At 40.0% G+C, this 17,749-nt stretch overlaps 1 protein-coding gene across 2 annotated transcripts; it reads left to right on the top strand.

The window, feature by feature from the left end:
- Positions 1 to 1,969: 1,969 nt before the first annotated feature.
- LOC105909367 (NACHT, LRR and PYD domains-containing protein 12-like) lies at positions 1,970 to 13,362 on the top strand. Of its 2 annotated transcripts, none has more exons than XM_031561070.2 (10): positions 1,970 to 2,085; positions 3,963 to 4,270; positions 4,501 to 4,541; positions 5,645 to 7,412; positions 8,812 to 8,985; positions 10,030 to 10,203; positions 10,399 to 10,572; positions 10,907 to 11,080; positions 11,208 to 11,254; positions 11,662 to 13,362. In XM_031561070.2, the coding sequence occupies exons 2-10, from the start codon at positions 3,972 to 3,974 to the stop codon at positions 12,168 to 12,170; spliced, it is 3,360 nt and encodes a 1,119-aa protein (XP_031416930.1). In that variant the 5' UTR covers positions 1,970 to 2,085; positions 3,963 to 3,971; the 3' UTR covers positions 12,171 to 13,362. The 2 variants fall into 2 exon arrangements, with proteins under 2 accessions (XP_031416930.1, XP_031416929.1); XM_031561069.2 differs by having other exon boundaries at positions 4,498 to 4,541.
- Positions 13,363 to 17,749: the final 4,387 nt, after the last annotated feature.

Genomic DNA, 17,749 nt, shown 5'->3' with positions numbered 1-17,749 from the left:
AGATGTATGAGAATTTCACCTTGAGAGCACAGAAAGCCTCTCCTATTTTATTCCTGTGCAGTGTGAATACAGTCAGCATGAGAAACATTGTCCAGACAAATATATATTCACTCACCTCTCAATTAACTGCATACTTCTGAAATGGGAAGTGTACAATACCAGACACCCCATGTCTGCTTTATTTCTTATCAGTGTGGGCCATGTATCCTTATCTAAGCCACGCATCTCTGCTATCAGGTACCACTTCTTCACAACATTGTTTTACAAAAACATGATAAATCCATGTTTGTTTCTTTTTAACTTTTCTCCTCTCAGGCCAGGACAAATGAGGAGGATGATCTCAAGCTTGATTGTTGTTGCTCACTTGTAAGTCGCTTTGGATAAAAGTGTTTGTGAAATGAGTACATGTAAATGTGAATGATCTTGCACTATAGCCAGAGAAGTAGCACTCGTTCTGTGCTGTGCCTTAACTAAAGGGTGTAGAGAGGGCACCCTCCCTCCTTGAACACTTAAGGTGGGAGTTTTATTTACACAAATACAGACATACACACACACACACACACACACACACACACACACACACACACACACACACACACACACAAAGACAGACTCAGTCAAGCACACTCTCTCACACACACACACACACACACACACACACACACACACACACACACACACACACACAGACACACACACACAGACACGCACACATACACACATAAATATTTTGCAGAGTTGCAGATACTGGCAAAGTGTTGGTTACTGTTTGGTCAAGTTTTAGTTCCTCATTTAGTTCCCCTTTCAGTTCTTTATTTCAGTAAACAGCAAAACCTACCTTATTTTAGTAGACCATCTGTAATATGAGGACGCTTACCAGAAATGTCCCTGGTTCTCTTCTTGAGTAATAGTGGGATTATGCAACTTTGGGCACTTTAAAGTCACACAAATGGATTTTCTATGATTACTGTAAAATAATTTATGATGTTTAAAATAAAATGTACTTGTAAGTAAATGTTACTTGATTTTGATCTGGTCTTTCATGCATCCAAACAAGCAATAGGCCTACAAATGTTCTTTTTGTGTAACTGAAATAACATTTGTAAATGATATAACACCAACAAGTCGTCATGGCTTAGACTGTACACCTGACATATTGCAGTGATCTCCAGATAGTTCGTAATAAAATGTAGATAGGTCTGTAGCTAGCTGACATTCCCTTCATAATTAAAAGTAAACTGTTAATGGAGTTTATATCCATCCATTTTGGATAATTGTTTGCTATAAATGTCCACTATTTCAGCAAACTGTGAGAGCCTGAATGATGGTAGATTTGTCAAAGACCTTGGGAACATCAGCGAGACAGTCATAGCTTCTCCGTAGGAAGCAATTGTTGACCGGAAGTAACTTCACCCCCTGTTGCTATTTTTATGGCGGCGTGAGAATGTCAAAAGTTCAAATCACATCTGTGGCGACACATGTTTTGGCCACTAGAGAGTGTCAGCAGTCAGATAAAGCTAAAGATTTTACCTCACCAAAGATGCCTCCTAAACGGTGTCCGAGTTTACCCATTCTCAATTTGTCTGTGACTACGATATGACTTTGTGGATTACTGAACAGGTGTATTGCCAGTGGATTAGCCTACTTGGTGATCTCACTGTGGCATACTTAACAGCTCACCTTCAGAGTGAAGTTTGGACTATGTGTACTGAGCATGTGGATTTATTGCCATTTGATGAGACACCCTCTGGACTCACCTCACATATTGTGCATTATTCAGTTATTTATCTATCTTTCTTCTTATTTTCGAACACAACTGGATTTAATTGGGTCTTAACCTGGTTTAATCGTATTTGCGTCCCTGCACATGTTCAGAAATTGTGACACAATTGCAGATCGATTGCACAATCATTCACTCCACAAAAACAGAAAACAATACGGAAATTGAGTATTTTCCTGTTCTCGAGGTCTCTGAACAGACGTGAAGCAGTAGCCTACGGACAGTTCAATGGAAACAAAAAAAAAACATTGTTTTCCTTAAGGAACATTTCTGTGAGTAATTGGAAAGGAGTGATCCCAGATCAGGTTCGTTTAAAATGTTTTTATATATTGGATTACGTAGGGGATAACGGCCACCGGCAAAGCAGGAGTTTCCGCCTCCAAGTCCATACATTTTGTATAGGCTACGGCGGACCCTCGAAGGCCGTTATCCCGCTTATATCTCTGTTGCCACTCATGTTTTAGGCATTCATTTATTTCCCACAAAGGAAACATTTGGTTCTGTTTAAAAACAAGGTAACCTGTTTAGTTTGTTGGCTACTACTTCATTTAGTCACGGACAAGGATACTGTTGGGTAGTTTGATTACTCTGTTGCCAAGCACGAATCCTAAACGTTAGTGTGCAATTAGGGTAATCTACCGGTGGTAACGCTACGTTAGACTACATTATTCAGGTCATGAATGTCTATTGTCTCTTCCAAAACTACAAGGGCATTCGGAGAGCGCAGACCGCCGCCAAGGCCAAATGCCGTATAGAATATCGCGCAACTAAATTCGTGGATCTTTTTTGGAAGTTTTATGAAAACCACATTTTGCGTAATTCTTCTTACAGACGGATAGTACAGTGATGTCACGGGTTTAGTTCTCGTTTGCGCAGTCAGACACTAAACGCGCACTATCGCTCAAGCGTCCTTTCTTGCGCGATTCCCCGTTTCATATCGCAATTTCTACTCGGGTTTGTCCGGTTTTATAATTGAAAAGAAAGAAGAAGCAGAAGAGCTGCATGCTTTCCTGTTTTACTCGCTCGCAATATAAAACGTTTACATAGCTTTGTGCTTTACTTATAAAAGGGCAAAAATAAACAAGCTGTGAATTTCTACACTAGGAAATAATTTAGTTTCTTTTGTCTCATTGTTGTTCATAGAAGAATTAATCTGACATAAGGCATGGAAATGTATAAACTATCCTGCATGGATAGCAAGCAAAGAGCTGACAATTAACAACAGTGAAAGTTATTTGGGCTTTATAGCATTACATTTGGGCTGGGCAGAATTCTTGATGGAGTTGTACTAGTAATTCAAAATGTCTCTCACCAGTGTAATTAGTCAATATTTTTGACCTCACTAGTTGTACTAGTAAACATTTTGTGCCTCTCTAGTTAAACTAGTAAGGATAAAAAGACTTGAACTAGTGTGACTTGAAAGGATTTTGAACTTCACCAGTTCAACTAGTTTAGCAAATTGTAGGTCACTAGTTAGCCTACACTAGTTGCAGAAAAGGACTTACTAGTAAAAGAGAACTGCCGTCTGATATATAAATGCTCAAAGGGCTTTCCATACTGCTAATTCTAATACTACTACTACTACTACTACTCATGGACGGATTATGAAACCATGGGCCCCTGGGCCTGGACATGTAAAATCACTCCGTAACATCCACCTTCTGTGAGGTGTGCACTGCCCTGCTATTGTTTCTGACATTACATGTGACAGGGCAACAGCCGAGTGATCCTTTTCCAATTTGAAACTCATTAAGACCTACCTGAGGGGCAGCATGGGGCAGGAGAGGCTGAATGGGCTGGCTATCCTGTCCATTGAAAAAGTAAATCATGCATCACCACCGTCGGTCTTGACGTTCAGATTTTACGGCAAAACTATTAACAAAATGCAACCACAAATAAGAGATACTTAACAGGGACTTCACGCAGAGGCTCTGGCTAAGGGGCCCCTTGAGCTCATGCGCCCCTGGGCCTGGGCCCGGTAGGCCTGTTCGGTAATCCATTCCTGCTACTACTACTACTACTGCTGCTGCTGCTGCCACTGCTACTACTACCACCACCATTACTACTACTACTACTGCTACTACCATTACTACTACTACTGCTCTTTGATAAGGATCAAAGGTGTTGTTTGTGGTTGAATTGTACATTCTGTGGTTTAACTGGTCAGCTAACTTTATTTCAGGTGTCCATCATGGCAAGTCGCCTGACACTTCTTCTGTCTGCTCTGGAAGATTTGAGGTCGAAAGAGCTGAAGAAGTTCAGACTGTACCTGAGTGAGGGGGCGCTGGAGGGCTTTGCTCGCATGCCGAGAGGGAAGCTGCCGGAGGACAGTGATGCCACAGACATTGCCAGTCAGATGACAGAGATGTATGGCAGTGAAGACTCGCTGAAGATCGCGCTTCATATTCTGAGAGACATAAAACATAATGAGCTTGCTGCAAGACTAGAGGGAGAGCTGGAGAGGACACGGACACATGCACAGGGTCTGAGGTGACCAAGTTTCTTCTCAAATCTCAATCATATTTGCCATGTTTTGGTGAGAGCCATGCATCCTGTTTCTTACCAGTCTATTAAACACCCACAGCTCCATAGTGTTTGAAGTTATATTTACACTAAATTCTCTCCAGTTGCACTGTGTGTTTTGCACTTTTCAGTTGCACTTTTTCTGGTATTGAACATGTCGTGGTACTTTTGTTTTATTTCCTAACATGTCTTAGCAGTCAGCAGGATGTCTCTCCAAGTGATAAACGAAATGAATATGGTGAGTTCCTTTTCCAGGTCAGTCAATAGTTACCACCAATAGCTAATGTACAGTATACAACAGAAGTGAGTACACCCCTGTGCAATATCACTTTAATAGGGAATTATTCAAAGCTGAATCACCTCTCAATAGTAGAGTAGAGTAGAGTATTTCCTCTAATGAACAATTAAAGGCAAATACCTTAGAACGACTATATTGAAAATACTGATGACTCCCAGCCTCCAGAAGCTTGTCAGAAAAGGAATATTGCAGCATGATAATAATCCAAAACACACTGCCAAAATCAAGAGTTTCTAAAGAAGAAAAATGAAAACTATGACTTAGCCAAGTATGTCTCCTCATTGGAATCCAACAGAACACCTTTAAGTGTTTTGAAGAGGAACATAGAGCAACACAAACCTTTCAGCAATAAGCAGCTGAACATTTTTTCTCTGAAGAACGGCTGAACATCTCATCAGAAATCAGTGCAACAGTGGCATCCTCCATTGAGTCTGTATAAAAATAAAGGTGGACATAGGAATTAAAAAATTACAAGATTTTAATCTCAGTAATGAAAGGTGTACTGACTTTTGTTGCATTGAGTTCCTACTGTGGGGCCGGTATTTTCAATAAAGTAAATCTAAACTTTCGTTCTTTCATTTTACATAAGAGCAAATACTCTACTGTTCCTCTCATAAGTAATGCAATTACAGTCAGGTGATATCATTTGGAATCATTTGACATTTAAGTGATTGCACAGGGGTGTACTGTATATATAATGTACATGCAATATATAAATATAGATAGATAGATATGCTATTGTTTCTGCATGAAAATTCAATTTTCTGTGAACATATACATTACGTTTGTGGGGATAATGTTTTCTGAGGGAATAATATGATTTTACTGAATCCCTGAAATCTGAGCTGACCTTCAAAATACTGGCAAAATAATTTTGAAAACAAAACTAAACAGTAGCCTATCTGACACCATCTATTTCACAGAGGGAGAATTGGGTCTTTCTAATGGTCTAAAAAGTGCTTTCTTTCAAGTCATCTCCTTTCCTTTTTGTCTAAACTAGGCCTTTGAGTGGCTGACTATCACTATCTTTTTTTTTCGTACAGAGAACACAATCAAAAAGGTCAGTGAACAAAACAAGAGGCGATTGAGGCGGAAGTTTGAAAAAATGTTTGAAGGCACAGAAGAGCGAGAGAACCGGAGATATCTCAATGAGATCTACACCGAGCTCTACATCATAGAAGGGGAGAGTGAAGGGGTGAACACTCGACATGAGGTCCGGCACGCGGAAATACAATCCAGAAAAGAAGAGGCAAATGAGTCAATGATAAAATACAATGACATTTTTCATTGTTCCCCTGGGCATAGAAACATTAGAACAGTCATAACTCAAGGTGTTGCTGGTGTTGGCAAAACAGTGTCTGTGCAGAAATTCATTTTGGACTGGGCAGAGGGTAAAGCCAATCAGGACATCGATTTCATCTTTGTATTTCCTTTTCGGGAGCTAAATTTGGTTATCCACGATGAGTACACTCTCTTGCGTCTCCTGCTCGACTTCCATCCTGAATTAAGGGATGTGGTTGATGAGAAGCTGTATTATGAGTCTAAGATCGTATTCATCTTTGATGGTCTGGATGAGAGCAAACTGCCTCTTAACTTTTTGGAAAACAAGAATTTTTCTGATGTAAGAGAGACCACGTCAGTGGACATGCTGATTACTAACCTAGTTAGGGAGAATCTCCTGCCTTCTGCCTACATTTGGATAACATCCCGACCAGCGGCTGCCAGTCAGATTCCCCCTGAACATGTAGACCGGTGGACAGAGATAAAAGGGTTCAACAACCAGCAGAAGAAGGAGTACTTCAAGAACAAAATCCAGAACCCGACAGAAGCTGACCAAGTTGTCACACAAATAAAGAGATCCAGAACCCTCTACGTTATGTGTCACATACCAATTTTCTGCTGGATTTTGGCCAGTGTGCTTCAAAAGGTGCTGAGTCAGGATGGTGACAGAAAAGTTCCTCAAACTCTGACAGAAATCTTTATCCATTTTCTGCTAATTCAGCTGAACAGGAGGAATCAGAAGTATGACCGGATTGAAAGAGACCAAAAGAAACTCTGGGAGTCAAACAAAGATGTGATCCTAAAGTTTTCAGAGTTGGCATTTAAACAGCTGGACAAGGGTAACATCTTGTTTACTGAGGAGGACTTGATAGACTGTGGAATTGATTTTAATGAAGACCTAGAGAAGTCTGGAATTTGCACTGAGTTTTTCACTGAGGAAGTCCTGATGCAGAAGAAAAAGGTTTTCTGCTTCATTCACCTGAGTTTTCAGGAGTTCCTGGCAGCTGTTTTTGTGTTATATTCCTTTGTTAGCATGAACATGAAGACCCTTCTGCACCATCACATTCACGGAAAGAAGCTGCACCATATTCTAAGGAGTGCCGTGGATAAATCCTTGCAGTGTCATAATGGACACCTTGATCTTTTCCTCCGCTTCCTTTTGGGCTTATCACTGGAGTCTAATCAGAAACTTTTTCAAGGACTGCTGATGCACACAGACAGCAGCTCAAATAGTGTCAGCATAACAGTCAGGTACATCAAGGAAATCATAAGCAGTGGCCGCTACTCTGCAGAGAGATGTATGAACCTCCTCCTCTGCTTGCTCGAAATGAAGGACAACTCTCTTGAAAGAGAGATCCTGCAGTTTGTGACCTCGGGAGAAATGCTCTCGCCTGACCAGTGCTCAGTTTTGGCCTACATGCTTCTGATGTCTGAGAACAAACAGGATGAGTTTGACCTGGGGAAGTACAAGACCACAAAAGAGGGTCGCAAAAGGTTGATTGTTGCAGTGGGGGCCTACAGGACAGCAAGGTGAGTGAATTTAGTGTCAGTGTAAAATATTTCACTACAACTACTTCAACTGCCATCAATGCTACTACAACTACTGCTGTCACCACAACCAATACTACTGCTCCTTCTCATACTAATGGCGTCCTGAACAAAAGATTGGCCACGCCCTGCAATTTAAATTCAGTTCTCTTCATCAGCTGTGGCACTTGCTCTCAACCCACCACCTCCCCTTACACCACCTGTCTTCCATTGGTATTGGAACGGGGGGTGCACACAGATCCTGCTTGACACCTGCCTGCGCAGTCGACTCCTGCGTAATCTCTGTGAGGCACTTAGTACCCTGGCCAGAAACATGCTCTTCTGCTTGCATATTTTAGGCAAATTCAGAACTTGAACTTGTGAACTACTAATAGACTACTACTGCTACTACTTATTTTTTCACTACTACTACCAGCACTACTGCTGCTACTTCTACCACTGCTGCTACTACTTCTGCTACTACTACTAGTACCAATAATAATAATAATAATAATGAATGATTTCCACGAGGAAAATGCAAATGTGTAATTCCTCAATAGTGGTAGAGTCTGCTAAAAGTAATACGTGCACTCACAAAAAACTCCTGCATTGACCGGTAATCGAATTCTGGACAACTGCTTAAAAGGCAGGACAGCTAACCATACTGCCACTGATGCTGTAGAATATACCAGACAACTTGCTTGTATTGTTTTCAGCAATTAGGAACATTTGTAATCCCCCTATTTGCAAGTCTTCACTATCACAGCTAATATAAGGTGATTACAGAGATTTCAATATAGGCTATATCTCAATGTTTAATTTCAGTGTTTAAATTGTTCAGGAAAATCTTTGACCACCAACCAGATATGTTGTTGTAATGCTGACATCGGGTGATATATAGACTGTTATTGATGTTTTGTTTTAAACCAAAGGTTTTAGAGTTTTAACTGTTTGGGAGAATATCTGGTCAAAAGCTATCTATCTATCTACCTAGTCTATAGCTGGCAAATTGAGTGCCTACATGAATGTGTGGCACCAACTACGGCTCATTACTGTGGTATGTCAAACTCTGATAATGTAAACGTTTAGTTAGGTAAACGTAAAAAAAAAAGTCTTATGCAATCACACTAATAATGATAATGATGATGAACAAATATGTTACACTGCCAAGACAAAGTGAGACTGATGCAAGCATTTGATTGTAAACACATTTTTATCAGTTTATCTTCCATAATAGTTTACCTCTATATAGTTCCTACCATCTAAATACCACAGAAAAGACAGTACAGTCTTAGGGGTAATTTCTTTACATACCTATTTGTAAGTAAAACAAAACTAGTCAAATCAGCATGACTATATCTTTATTGCCTTGAAATGTGTCTGTCTGTCTCTGCTGCCTTAGACTTGTCTGCTGTGATCTCACCACGGCATCCTGTGAACCCATAACGTCTGTGCTCCAGGCGGAAAATTCACCCTTGAGAGAGCTGGACCTGGGTGGAAATTGTTTGAAGGACGAGGGAGTGCAGCTGTTGTCTGATGGGTTGACCCACACAAATTGCAAATTGGAGGCACTGAGGTTAGTTACGAGCATGAAAGGGTCCTGGTCTTTGCCAGCTTTGTGAGTTGGAGGGCTTGTAGAACTCTAGTAATTTCTTGATATTTCTAGCCATTTTCTCATCAAAAACAAAGTGGAAAAAATTATTACGTCATTGGGAAGCTATTACATTAATAGGTTCTGCACATGAAATAGTCACCCATCAAAGTAATAACGTCCAAATGGTTTAATCATTTATAACATTATTGGTTAAAAAAATATTATTACATTATTGGTAATTTATTGCATCATTGAAATTAAGCACATTTTCGATTGAGGATCTCTGGCTCTACGAGACTCATTAACAATCTTCAGGCCCATGAACCTCATCAAGGCATCATGGCCTGCAGCATTAAAATGTGTGGCAACTGGTGATCTTTCATCATTCGCAAATTCTAATTTTAAATTTAAGTTTTGTTTTGAGATTGTAAGAACAGCGTTTTGAAGTGCTTGGCCTGGTATAACTTCACTCTAAGTACAGTCACACCTATTGGTATGAACGATGACCTGTCCCTTAGCTGTTTTGTTTTATAAATCTAGCCTAATGCTTGTCCATAAAATGATATTTGAGATTTCAGCAATCTTTGTTGATGCTTATTATGTGACAGCCTGTCGATTATGGGTGAACATGATTGGTCAATTATAAGGGTATACCTACGGGTGGAGATATCCATTGTCTTGAATGAGACGACTGGTGAATTGCCATTAGTTGATCATGAGGGTGGGTGTGTCTGTGGGTGTTTACGCTTTGAATTAACACTTTTTAAGTAGCACACTAAAGAAGGTGCTACCACTCGTCTGTGCTGACAAATTAAAATCAGATTATGCATGTGATTATCAGTAAAGACTTTTCCTGCTGTACTGAGGTAGTTTTGGTCCAGCACTCTGAACGTTTGAAAAAAAAAGAACGGGAGCCCGCTCTTATGTTTGCACTATAGAAGCTCACATTAGTACCAAACAGAGCTGTGACAAATGCTGTTTACAAATGTGCAAACATGTGTTTTGGTCCTTACACTGCCTTTGTAGACTTGCTGGCTGTGGTCTTACCAACACAAGCTGCAAAACTGTGGCCTCAGTCCTTCGCTTACAGCACTCACACCTGAGGGAGTTGGACCTGAGCAACAACAGCCTGAACAATGCTGGACTGGAGGAGCTGACCACTGCACTGTTGCACTCCAACTACAAACTTGAGAAACTGGGGTATGAAACTCACTTTGGTTGTTTCTGTTATTGGTTTCCTATTTCTACTGCCACTTTTACATTTAAGCATTAGAGCATTTCAGCCATGGCCGTCAAATACAGTGTGGCCTTTTTTTATGCACTTTTAAAACATTTAAAAATGTCACATAAATAACACATCATTTACTTGCAAGTTTTGTCTCACTCTCATTGCAGACTTGCCTATTGTGATCTCACGTCTAGCTCTTGTGGAATTCTGTCCTCTGTGTTGGAATCAGCAAACTCACGCCTGAGAGATCTGGACCTAAACAACAATGACTTGTGGGACCATGGAATAAAGGTGTTGTCCAGTGCCATGAGTCATCCAAACTGTAAACTGGAAACATTGAGGTATGAGCTTTTCACACATGGCACTTTGCACTTAGTACTGGACTGCCAGTACTGGACAAAAATATTGGTGATGCAAATTCAACTATGTGCTAATGTAGAAGGCAGGTCAAATGGACAAAATGGAAAGAAGACAAAGAGGTGATAGAATAGAATCTGTAATCAAATCAGAGGTGGTCAATCAGTGTTTTGTAACTCAAATGTTTGCAAAAGGCATTGGTGGAAGAAGCTGTCCTTGGCTTTTTATATTCCTTATGATCTGGAATTAGACTGGCAGCATCACAAAGATATCACAACATTCTCTCTCTCTTTGTCTCTCTCCCTCTCTCTCTTTTAGGCTCTCTGGTTGTCTCGTCTCTGGGCAGGGTTGTGAGAGTCTGGCCTCCGCTCTTTGGTCAAATCCCTCCCACCTGACAGAGCTTGACTTGAGCTACAATCACCCAGGAGACTCAGGAGTCAAGGCACTCTCAAGGCTTCTTCAGGACAAAGAGTGCAAACTGGAGAAACTGAAGTGAGTATGGCTTATTGAGTGTTTTCTAGAGGTTCCAAGACCATAGTCGTGTTTATTTTATGACCATAATGCCAGCCAGTTGTAAAATATTAACAATGATTCTTGGTTGGTATGTTTGTCTCTACAGTGTTGATTACAATGAAAAACGTTGGCTGAAAGCAGGTCTACGGAAATGTGAGAAATTTACGACATTTAAATCATAGTGGTATACAGTATGTCTTGTAAACATCATGCTTATTCAAACATTATGTTCATTTTCATCTGACAATGTATGTACATTAACGGTTAAGTGGCCTGCGCTTTTTTTGTTCATTGTGTTGGTTAAAAACATATGGTTGGATTCTATTCATACCCTTTAAAGTTTACAAGTTTACAAACATTACAAGCTTCCATTTTGTTTGGAAAACATTCTGGGAAACACCAGCATAGAACACCATTTAATTAGTGGTGCCTTCCCTTTCCCACAATCTGGCACCTTGCTCTGTTGGGTGACAGAAACACACTGTGAATAAAACAAATGAGCAAAGTATCAAAAATAACAGAGTGACACCGAACGGAATGGTTCTCTCTTCCCTCCATAGATGCCTGCAAGCTCACACTCGACCCAAACACAGCACATGCCCTTCTCTCGCTGTCTGAAGAATGCAAAAAGGTGGTGCGTTCGCGAGAGAAACATTCATATCCTGACCACCCAGAAAGATTTGAGGAGTTTGCCCAAGTGTTGTGCACAGAAGGCCTAACTGGGCGCTGCTACTGGGAGGCCGACCTGGCCGGAATAGTTTCTATCGGGATGGCTTACAAAAGCATTAGCCAAAAAGGTGATGACAGCCAGCTTGGATTCAACGACAACTCCTGGAGTAAAAAATGTTACCCATTCAGAAAACATGCTTCTTCCTCTAGCCTCTTGTTGTCCTACGAACGAGTTGCAGTGTATCTTGACTGGACTGCTGGCATGTTATCTTTCTATGCAATCAATGGCTTTGACCTGAAACATGAGCGCACATTGTATTCTGAGTTCACCGAGCCCCTCTATCCAGGGTTTGAGCTTCTGTACCACGACCTCCTAGACGCCTCAGTTTTCTTGCGGTAGATGAACTGGCCCTCAGAGACCTCCCTGCCACAACTTTGTGACCCCTAAAATTGTTCTAATTTTCCAGTTTAGTTGTAGATGAACTGTGTTGCTCATAGAATTGGGAGTGGTAGAATTGAGGGATGGCAAAACAGAACTTCCTACTTTGCTGGCGACCTCCATGGCTCTTATTGCTATAGATACTAGTTAGCGCATGAGTAGATATCTTACATGAATTTCAGACAAAACATGTCATTGACTCCCCCATCCGTTAATTTACTCCATGCTTTTTCATGTGGGAATGAAGACACACTGAACTTAGCTGTGATTGAGGGCTAAATGGGAATAGCAATTGCGTGTTTTTAATATGACAAAAATATAAAATAAATGTAATAAAATAAGTAAAAAGACTCTTAAGGTATGACTGACTCAGGGGACTACTGAGATGGGGAAGCTCTCCTGTCTCATTGTGTGTCTTGTCCTGCCTCAAGATGACCACCAGGGGGCGGCAGACAGCATAATAACGACCAGCTCCTTTTCGATGAATGGTTGTGCTGTTGTGTCTGTCCTTGCCCAGCCCTGGTGTTCTTTAACCTGATATAATACTTGAACTGGCTGAACTCTGCTTTCCCTTCGTACTTTTCTTTTTGGCTGTATGTTGATTGCTGTGCATCGGTCAATGTTCTTCTCTCCTCTCAAAAAGTGTATTTCTTTTCAGCAGACTCCTGTTCTTTTAGGTAAACACTTCTGACACACCCTGTTTCATGTTCATGTTCCACCTTTCATAACACATGCAGAGAAAAATGGTCAGGGGCCTTGTTTTACATTTGAGCATTTTGAGCTTCAAAAGGTGTCATAAGACTTTCTAACACTGACAACACTGGTATTATTGTCAAAAGGACATACATTTCCTAGTTCACCACGAAACACAAATGTTTTATTGGAATGTAAGTTGAATTTTAGCATGAAGATACAGGTACCAGTCATGGTAATTAGGGAGTCTGTGCTGAATTGTTGAACAGATATTGATACTGCAAAAAGTTAAAAAAGAAAACAAGGTTCAATTTGACCCTGTACCACATAGTAATAATATGCTTTACATAATTTAATCAAAATGAACAAAATGATCATGAGGCAAGGACCTCCAAAAGTAGCCTCCCTTGATAGTTAGGGACAACATTTTCTTTGATTTTCAATAAAGAACTCAAACAAATTAAGTTGTTAATAATGCTTTGTGTTCTATTTTGTTAAGTTTGATTTAACTATCAAATTGTAACAAGCTGTTTATATAGTACAATCATTGAGTGGTTAATTGAGAACCAGCAACCTGAAAAAGATTTAGCTAGCTGGCTAATTGTTATCCAAAATCGTATTATCAATCGCAAAGTATTTATTTATTTATTTAACAGGGGTGCATATTAATGAACATTGCTTTAAATATGCCAGAGAAAAGGGATAATTTGCATCTGTATTCCCTGGCCAGATGTTACATTAGGCTCCTTAAAAGCATTTGGCACAATACACACCTCATACTGCACTATGTTTACAAAGGAATCTGAGTGTGTGAATTCAGTGTGCTGTTAGTCTGGTCACCCAGGTCACCCAACCAAACTATGAGTAGTCTCCACTGAACCTGCTGCATCACTGCCTCACTGACCCTCACCTTTTATAATAATAATAATAATATTAATAATAATAACAATAATAATAATGGATTGTATGTACATAGCACACTTTAAAACACAAAGAAGTCTCAAGGTGCTTTACAGGGTTAAATAATCAATCACAATAATCAAGAAAAGTAATAAAAACGCTAAAGTCAGACAAAAAAAATAGGATAATGTAAAATAAAAAATAAATAATAAAATAAATAATAAAATCATAATGAAATGAAAGAATATGTATTAAAACAAAGCAATGAAAAGGGGAGGGGGACAGCAGCTCTCCCTGACTCTGCAGTCGGATGGCCTTTAGCCTCCTGTCCCATCACTCATGAGGGATGCTTTGTGATTCTAACGCCGGGACCCAGCTGGTAACCATCTATCATGTCACTGCTCTGCTCGCAATACACATTTGCATTGTAGGCGTTCTTTTCTAAAACCCACAAACCAAATGTTTTCCTCTCCTAAAACATCAACCTTACATTTAGTCATTTAGCAGGCGCTTTTATCCAAAGCGACGTACAAGGGAGAGAACAATCAAGCTACGAGCAATAGAGACCTTGTGTAAAAATAAATACTATTTAACATGCTATTTTACCTTCATACATTACAGAGACATACAGTACATCCACACATGTGTGTACTGTGATCTGCACACCAGGAAGCCTAACAACATGTGCAGTGGTTTCATCACCTTGGTAAGGAGGATGCTAGATATGGAAATACAATGTTTTGTCTTTTTTACACTTACATGAATGCAACCATTAATACATGGGGCACAATGACAAAATCGTGGAATCTACTTTGTCAAATTTTAAGAATTCTGAGATACATTATAAAATAGAGTAGTGGACATTTTGAACTATGACACATCTTTTTCTATGGCAATACACTTAAATACATCTATTTCATTTTAATATGAATAATTACAGAATATCTGATTATCATGATCAATTATGTATTGTAACATATTTTGATGTGTTGAATGGCTACCTAGCTACCAGCTGGATGTGTTGAATGGCTACCTAGCTACCAGCTGGATGTGTTGAATGGCTACCTAGCTACCAGCTGGATGTGTTGAATGGCTACCTAGCTACCAGCTGGATGTGTTGAATGGCTACCTAGCTACCAGCTGGATGTGTTGAATGGCTACCTAGCTACCAGCTGGATGTGTTGAATGGCTACCTAGCTACCAGCTGGATGTGTTGAATGGCTACCTAGCTACCAGCCTCTCAAGCAGAACACCAAGGACTGAGATGAGACGTAGTCAAATCTGACTGCACAAATGAATGTACCCACACTGCTAAGGATTCATAAAATTGAACATAATTGATTCTGAAATTAATACATCATTTTGTGTATTCATGCGCAGTGCTGTAAATACCAATATAAACCAATTGTGAAAACATTCTCTTCATTAAAAAACAAAAATCTATGACGAAATGGTAATGTTGGTCTATGTTCACACATTTTTGCAAAAGGGTTTAGCTTTATGGAAATGTAGTTGATCTTTTTGTCAAACACACGTTCTGCATGAAAAAACTATTGTGTCATAAGCTGGATATTATCTTTAAACAAGGTGAAGAACAGAGTTTGTTAGGATTCATCATCCAAGTCAGCTGTGGTTTAACCAAACAATTAACATTTGCATGGTAGAGGTGTCCATGTCACATCACTGTTAAGACACGCACACAGTGATGGCTCCACAAACCGTCCACATACCGTACTTCAGCCTACAAAGGTGAGCAAGAATAAGCCACTTTTGACTTGTTTTGAATATAAAGCCTGCACCTGATCCCCTTTTTGGAAAAAACACAGAGCCACTGCCGTCCTGCTTTTAGGGTCTGATGAACTCTTTCAAGAGCCCCCTGACTCTGTGGGTGGTAAGCACTGGAGATATCTAGCTCTCAGCTGACGCGACACCCCAGCACACTGTTTGGACATAACATTTGTCCTTTGGTCCGATTGTATAACCTTTGGAATCCCAGAGATGGTGTAAGGTGAAAATTCACTCAAGTTACCTCAGGACTCCGAAGTTGCATATAAGTATATTTATTAAACAACAACAAGGCACGGGCCCTCTCTCAGAGAGAGAGGGAGCCCGGGCCTACTCCCAGACTGCAGCAGACGAGAGAGAAGCAATATTAAACACATCACACAAGGTTTATATAGATAGAAGTTTAGCGTTCTCTGGCGCCAAAACAATTTGTCAGCATGGATATCCACGTGGTGGGTATCTGACGTCCGAGGATATCTTACTTTGCTTTCTGTCTTGAAAAGATGTCAGTTCGACCCTTCTTATCACCTCTGGTCCAAACATGCTCTTACACATATGCAGACTAAGTGGCACATAATAATCCAAGTTACACACACACAGAAAAGCCATGTTCCTGCTTACATAAGCACATGATTCATACAAGGATATTATTAATACAAGGCACTTAATTAATATAATCTTAAGTCAATAACAGTGTTTCGAAATGATCTCTCTCAGATGGACATAAAGTTATTCAAAGCAAGAGGTAATGGACCTGAGAGGGTATGCAGAAGGGTGACGAGTGGACTGACACATTATTGTTAAAATATAGCAGTGCCCGGCTCGTGAACGGCGCAATGGGTCCACACAATCCACGAGCAGCTGTTCAAATGGTGTGGACACAGCAGGAATAGGCTATAAAGGGGCCACTGATATCTTCTGTTTGGGCTTACCAGATATTTTACCTGTATGACAGCCTTTGATGTATTTCGAGATATCCCTTTGAATAGGTAAAGCTGTGTAGTAGTTGACTATTAACTACATTCTATCAGAAATGGCCAGGATAAGAAATGGATGATGGTAGCCTGCTGATTGTCCTGACTCAATGTGACCTACGTAAGACTCCTGTCAGACCTGAGATACTTAAACTAAGACTTTCTCTGTTCTCATGAGAGAAACTGGTGAATCTTTATATAAAGCTGTGCTCGCTCTCCCTTGATGCGGATCATTGTAAATAAACCTTGTTCCTGATTTTTCTACCATTGCCTGGCCGAGTCTCCACATCAGAAAACACCACAGATAAACTTGTGTTCACCTGAGTTCCTCTCTGCTTTTAAACACTGGCCAGCTGATCCTCATTTACAAACATGAAATGATGACCTGTCAAATGAACATTTGCATGGGAGGTGCTCACAACCCTGCTCGTCTATTTGTAAGGGTCCAAACAGGTTGAACCTCACAGAAGAAGTGAAGTCGTGAAGTCGTGAAGTCGTGAAGTTGAGCTTGCTGAGTCTTGAGCACATGAGATAGATCACTGAACTTGGCTGGATGAAAAGACCCACATCTACATTTTCCATCCAGGTAACTACCACTCATCTGTCCATTGGAATCATCTGGCAGAGTATGATTATGCTTCTATACATTCAGAAAGCTGCATATCCAATATATATTTGTACGTCGCTTGTACGTCGCTTTGGACAAAAGCGTCTGCTAAATGACTAAATGTAAATGTAATATATTTGTAAAATAATGTTTTATTCTGAATATACTTTAATTGATGATTTTATAATAATTCCCATGTTTGAAACAAATTAGTGTTAAACCTGTAGTTTAACAAAGTTGGTCATTTAGATTGGCTGGGTAGTTTTCACAAGTGTCAAAATCCAGAATTTTAGTTTTGTTGGACATACTGAGGGGGAAAAAGATAAATGTTTTTTGTAATGTATTTATAGAATATCTCCTGCTGAATGCTAATGGAATACATTATTGGTAATAGATGCTATTGCAGATGTTGGCCTATTTGAACTGTGTTATTTAACTACAGTCAACCTTGTTTATAATAAACCTGCCATTTGTCTTTCTTTCCTTTTCCAGAACATCTGAAGAAACACAAACCATGAGGCTACCTGAGAACAACTTTACAACTATCAACCCTCTGTGCAAAACAAATGATACTGATGTCT

Source organism: Clupea harengus, chromosome 23 (genome assembly GCF_900700415.2).
Source record: "Clupea harengus chromosome 23, Ch_v2.0.2, whole genome shotgun sequence".
Taxonomy (NCBI): Eukaryota; Metazoa; Chordata; class Actinopteri; order Clupeiformes; family Clupeidae; genus Clupea; species Clupea harengus.
The sequence above is the reverse complement of the archived record's forward strand: the minus strand, read 5'-3'. Positions and strand labels throughout refer to the sequence as shown.